Source organism: Falco peregrinus, chromosome 4 (genome assembly GCF_023634155.1).
Source record: "Falco peregrinus isolate bFalPer1 chromosome 4, bFalPer1.pri, whole genome shotgun sequence".
Lineage (NCBI taxonomy): Eukaryota > Metazoa > Chordata > Aves > Falconiformes > Falconidae > Falco > Falco peregrinus.
In genome coordinates this window covers 78,234,970-78,241,074 of record NC_073724.1, presented here as the reverse complement: position 1 = coordinate 78,241,074, position 6,105 = coordinate 78,234,970, and the positions used below count along the sequence as shown (strand labels likewise).

The 6,105-nt window shown below is 40.7% G+C and overlaps 1 protein-coding gene across 1 annotated transcript in view; it reads left to right on the top strand.

The window, feature by feature from the left end:
• Positions 1–9: 9 nt before the first annotated feature.
• PIBF1 (progesterone immunomodulatory binding factor 1) overlaps positions 10–6,105 on the top strand; it is a 121,202-nt gene continuing 115,106 nt past the window's right edge. Inside the window, exons 1-4 of the mRNA XM_055802761.1 lie at positions 10–127; positions 1,027–1,342; positions 2,227–2,327; positions 4,108–4,306. Of these exons, the coding sequence (XP_055658736.1) occupies positions 1,091–1,342; positions 2,227–2,327; positions 4,108–4,306 (552 nt within the window). The 5' untranslated portion in view covers positions 10–127; positions 1,027–1,090. The remainder of the gene's footprint in view (positions 128–1,026; positions 1,343–2,226; positions 2,328–4,107; positions 4,307–6,105) is intronic.

The following is a 6,105-nucleotide window of genomic DNA, read 5'->3' as shown; positions in this document are numbered from 1 at the left end:
TGCGGCAGAGGGCGGGAAGCGGCGCGCGGCGGCGCTCCGGTCGCCGTGGTGATGGCGCCGCGCGGCCCCGCCCTGAGGGAAGGCGGAAGGGTGCGCGTGCAGCCGGGCTCCGCGGCCGCCGGCTGAGGTAAGCGCTTGGCGGGGCGCGGGGGCCGCGGTCGCGCTGCTGGGCGCTCCGATTGCGGCGTGCGCGGGGATCGGTGGGCCAGGGCCGGCTCCCCCTCGCTGCCCCGCACCCCGCCGCTGGCCGTGGCTTGCTGCCGGTGTGGCGGTTGCCTGCTGCCTTCCGCAGAACTGGGCGTCCGGCGGGCAGCACTCCTCCTCCAAGGGCCCTCTGTCCTGGGAAGCGGGTGGTGGCGCTGCCCTGTGGAGGTGACAGCGGCCCGGGAGAGCTAGACCTCGGCAGGCTCCGCGCCTTTTGTGGCCGGGCAGCCCGGCTGATGCTGGCCTGGACTCCTAGCGCGGCTTCTCCTTTCCCTGTACGGCTTGGAGCAGCGTGCGTTAGTCCGTGTATTTCTTGAGTAAAAGTTGTATCTATACCTAAGCGGTTGTAAAAGTATGTGTGACTGTCAAGTAAGTTAGCATTTTAAGAACAATGGAGCTACTTCAGAGATGGTGAAGGCGGCCATTGAAGTATTCCTTTACCGTTTTCTCCAGCCTGTCTTACTATGTCCTTTATTGGATGTTCTGTGACACTGTGTACCTCATGAGTCTGGGAAGTCTTCTTGTGTGTGTTCTTCTGACAGTGTGAATGGCAGGTGTATGTCTTGATTTAACTATGACATCTTACTAGTAAGCTTGATTCACACCGGTATTTAGCTTATTGCAGTCAAAAACCTTGTTAATAATTATTTAGGAAGAGAGTCTTCAGGCAGCTCTCTTCTTTGGTGCTTCTCAAAATGTTTTTCTCGGGTGAACAAAAAATGTTCATGTGATGCTGAGAAGTGTTGCTCAGTGGTCTTGTTTAACTGATCAATTTTTCATAATGGCATAATGCCTTTCACTTAGTTGTTTTGATTCTTGCAGCTGATACTTCAGGAGACTCATCTCAAAGTATAACTTTAAGAAGTTTTTCAAATGATAGAAGAAAATGTCACGTAAAAGCTCTAAGGAAATCAGGAAAGTAAACATTTCTAGCTCTTTGGAGTCTGAAGATATTAGCTTAGAAACCACAATACCAACCGATGATGTTTCTTCCTCTGAGGAGAGAGAAGGTACTGTTAAAATCACTAAGCAGCTGATTGAACGGAAAGAGTTGCTCCATAATCTTCAGCTGCTTAAAATAGAATTATCTCAAAAAAACTTGATGATTGACAACTTGAAAGTAGAATATTTGACCAAGGTAAGAAGTGTTGTTCCTTTTGTTGTATGATCTTTTCTTGTTTCTGATGGTTTTGGTTTATGGCAAAAAGATCTGTGAAAAGAATTTCTGTGAATTACATGCTGGACGCCTACTTAATTTCGGGATTGTTTTGAGGAGGCTTTGTTTTGTTGGGTTTTGTTTGGGTGGTTATCTTTAATGAGAAGAGGAAGTAACAAAGAAATGGAAAACTTGGCTGACTTGTCCAATTCATTATACTTAGAAATGAATGAGGTGGGATTGAATTAGTTTTTCTGTTTCTTAAAAAAAAAAAAAAAAAGGAAAAAGACCTGGTTTCTTACAGAAATGAAGAATAATTGTGTCACTGATGTAAGCAGCCTAGTAGGGCTTCTAACCTTTAACTTGCGCAACACTAGGAAAAGTAATCTGAATACTATTCAATGCTCTGTTAATGAAGATGTGGCTAGAATATACCAACATGCTAATAGAGGATTTTGTTGTGTACTGTTTCCACTAAGATGCATGAAGCTAAGAAAGGTTTAAAAACTTTGCCGTGTGTGTGCAGCCCACTTTTACAGCTTACAGTATGCTAACTGTGACTTTCACTGGCTTGCTGCTCTGAGTTAAGCCTAGTTTGAAATTAACTGAACAAGTAGCTATTTGGCTGAGAAAGAAAGATCGGTTTTAGAATAAGTGGGTTTTGGTTTTAGTTCATTAGGCCAAAATCAGTATCATATTTTTACAAAGCCTTAGTGTGTTTAGGTCTTGTTAGGCAATCATTGCACTTCCCAGGGCATTGGGTTCTCTACTTTTTTCTTTTAAGTTGCTCTTTTTGTAAAATATCTTTTTAAAATTACCAGGATGACTTCGTTTCTTAATTTTATACTTAAACTTTTTATATTTAGATTGAAGAGCTAGAAGAGAAGCTTAATGATGCAATCCATCAAAAGCAGCTGTTGTCTTTACGACTGGATAGTCAGCTGGCATTACAGCAAGAAGATGCTAGGTATGATGGAAGTAAAACTAAGAACTTCATCTTTAATAACTTAGTTAATATGAGTTCAAATTAATTTATGGACAATTAATGGGAACTGATCATTATGAATTGCAAGAATAGGATTTCTTTTGCAGATTATATTAGTATTTCCATTCTGAAAATTGGATTTACGTATTTGATTTATAGATAAGTAAATCTCACTGGCTGATATTTGTGGTTTTGGTTTCATTGTTACCTTTATTCAGAATTTAATAGGAACTGGGAGGAAGAATGTACTTAAAACCATAAACAGCAAAAGGCAGAGAGGGCAAACTTTCCTTCAATTTAAATTCAATTTTTGATAAGTCTGCAGCCTGGATGACATGGGAAGGGTAAAGGGATAATGTTTAGCACTTCCATTTAGAATTGCTGATTGGTCAGAAATGCTTTCAGTTGATGATGTAGAAACTTACTTTTCATCTTGCTTTTCTGAAGTGTTTTGAGTTAACCTACAGCTGAAAATAGACTTGCTAGCAGGTTTCTCAGAATTACTTTGTCAATTAAATGTTTTAACACCTGTGAAGGAAGAGCATTACTAAATAGTCTCATGTTACAATAGAGGATGCACCAGCTTTCAGGATGTGACTAATTCGAAGTCAAATTCTGTAGTAAGCCTAGAACAGATTCAGGGATGTGAAGCCACACCTGAGATTAGTTGCAGAAAATCTTTCAACTAAGAGCAGTTGACTGATAGAAAAATGTCTGTCATTCTGTATGATTATTTGCACCAGAGCAGAATATTTTTAAGTTGGCCGTACTTGAGTTATCTGAGAAGTGCTCACTAAAAAAGTAGCGATGTGCAAATGTTATTAATAGGCATTAAAAAGTTGAACTACTTTTCTTTCCCCAGTCTTTTCTTTAGTTTTCTTGTCTGTCTTTTACCTCACTTTTCGTCCCAGTTTAACAGAATCTTACACTGTGTGCAGAGTATGTCCTTGCACGACTGCTTTGCTGACCTGGGACTTTCTTTTGTCTTTTTTAACAGTGAGGCAGACATCACCTTGTAGTGCTAGCTGGTATTTTAATATTACTTTTTAAATAGTGTAGGGATTAACATGTTTTGAAGAATCCTTTAACTTGAATATGTTTTCAAGAGTTACAGCTAAAACCTCCAAAAAAGTAGGTCAGTCACCTTTGATTTAAATAAAGAAAACACTTTGCACATCACTTAAAGATGTTTCAGTTTCTCTTGGTGTATAAATACTTTATCACTCATGATAATAGTAATGATAGTGTTTTAAGGTTGCTTGTTTAAGTCTAGTGGTGTTTGTGGGCCCAAACTTTGTATGTTGCTCTGGGTAGAAAATGAAGAGTTGTGTGTGGAATAAGCTGTAAGCGTGTGCTGAAACTTGGTAGTACACAAATTATGAAGATACTATTCCTTTATTTGGTGATTTACTAGTTCGTTGGGTTTTGTGTGGAAATATATGCTGATTTTTCATGTTTTTAACCTTTTAGTTGGTAAATTAAGACTAATTTATAAATTCAAGTCAGCATATGTGGAGACTAATTGTCACTTCTTAGATTCAATTTTGTATTGTTGATGACTGAAGTTTCAGGCTTTTTATATATACTGTGTCTGATACAATTGTGTAACCATGGTGGTATACGCTTCTGTGTTAAATACCTAATCTCTGTAAATTTTCTTTACAAAATGAGCTTAACTCACTCCCTTGCCAGGGTATTGTGAAGGTTTGTGACTTGCGTTACCTGCTACTTAATGTCTTCTGTTTTCAAATTTTTCTTGAAGAAAACATCAGGCTCTAATGAAACAAGAAATGGAAACTATTTTATTGAGACAGAAGCAACTGGAGGAAACAAATCATCAGTTACGGGAGAGAGCTGGAGATATCCGTCGTAGTTTGAGAGACTTGGAATTAGCAGATGATTGCTATGAGAAGCTGAAGTCTCTTCCTGAAGATCAGCTCTCTATCCCTGAATATGTTTCTGTGAGTATTGTGGGTTTTGTTGGCTTAAAATACAGCTGTATCCTGGGTCTGGCTGGGATGAGTTATCTTTCCTCATAGCAGCCTGAATCTTGCTGTGCTTTGGATTTGTGTCTAAAACAGTGTTGGTAACACACCAGTGTTTTGGATATTGCTGGACAGTGCTTGCACAGCATCAGGGCTTACTCTTTCCCCCATTCTGCCTCTGCTGTCCTCCAGCGAGCTAGAGGTGGTGAAGAGACTGAGAGGGGACAGAGCTGGACAGCTGACCTGAGTTGGCGCAAGGAATATGCTGTACCATTGATATCATGCTCAGCAACATAAACTGGAGGTACAGTGAAAAAGAAGAGGTATTACGGTGGCTTCCAAGGTGGTTATTGCTCAGAGGCTGGCTGTGGCTGGGCATCAGTCAGCTTCTGAGGGGTGGTGAGAGATTGTCTTTGTGTGGCTTGCTTTTTTATTTTTTTTTTAAAGTTCACCTCTCACTTTCCTTCACTAGTTAAACTGTTGAGAAAACTTGACATCTGAATTTTCTTGCTTTGATTCTTCCTACTGTCCTCTGTCCTGCTCCCACTGGAGGCAGGAGTGAGTCAGCAGCCATATGAGTGCTTGGCTGCTGGCCAGGTTCAACCCACCACAAGCTGTAAATGGCTTTTGTTTAGAATTAAAGGGATATGCATATAGTAAAGCCAGTCAATACTCCTAGAATTCTTATTCTTCCCCAACTAGAAACAAAGGACCTTCAGAGGCAGATATGCTTCTGGATCAGTCTGTTGTGACTGGATCCCAGTAAAGACGGGAACATTTTGATCCCAGGCTCTGATGTCTTAAGGAGAGTAGAACTGCTGATGTATTTTCAGAAGGTTAGACAGATAAAGTGTTACAATTAAATGGTGGGCACATGTTGATGATATGAAATACAGCAGGCTGAAAACAGGAATTTGAAAATCTGCTTGCCAGAACTAGAAGTTGAGATGGCTCTAGCAAACATCTCTTACCTTTCCCTCATGCTTTCCATTTGGCCCTTTCCTATCTGACTGAATGCAGGGGATACACTGCATCTTATAACTTAAGACTAATTTTCTTGATTTCATCCACCCATAAGCCATAAATAACAAAGCTCTGGAGGGGCAGGGGTGTACTCTGTTTGCAATAAAGACAGTGCCTTCACAGGCTGTGGGACATGGCCAGAGCATTCTGGCTCACTTCTGAGAATGAAGAGGATTTAGACATGTAAAGCTTAATTCACTAAAGTAGTAGTATTGTACTTATCTATAGAGGTAGTTTGTGAATAATGTAATGTTAAAAAGCCTAGTGCATTTGTTGAGGTATAAATGCTGCATGAGTGAGTTCTCTTGCTGGATGAAAGTCATGGTATGCTGTGCTCTAGATATGTACAGAGAAGTAAAACTTGTCATTCTTATCTAAAGGATGTTCTTGGGGAACATATTTTTAAAAGTTCCAAAACCTGGACATTTGAAAGTACTAGGAAGATCTTAAGGCTGTGAGTGATAAACAAGAACACCTAGCTTGGGGCCTATTAGGTTATTACCCCCTAGCTGTCTACTGTACCCACTGCCCTCTGCAGAAGTATTTGAGAGGGATTTGTTGATTCTTTCACCACCGTGGTCCAAAAATCAGATTTTTAACACAATCTGCAATCCACATCGGCTTGCTTGAAATTGTTTTGAAAGAAGCTCCAGAACTTCAGGAGCTGATTGACAGTCAGTACAAAAAAGACTCTGTAGCTGGGCAGGACAGATACCTGGGGTTAGTAACCTTGCCAGCTGCTTTAAGTGAAG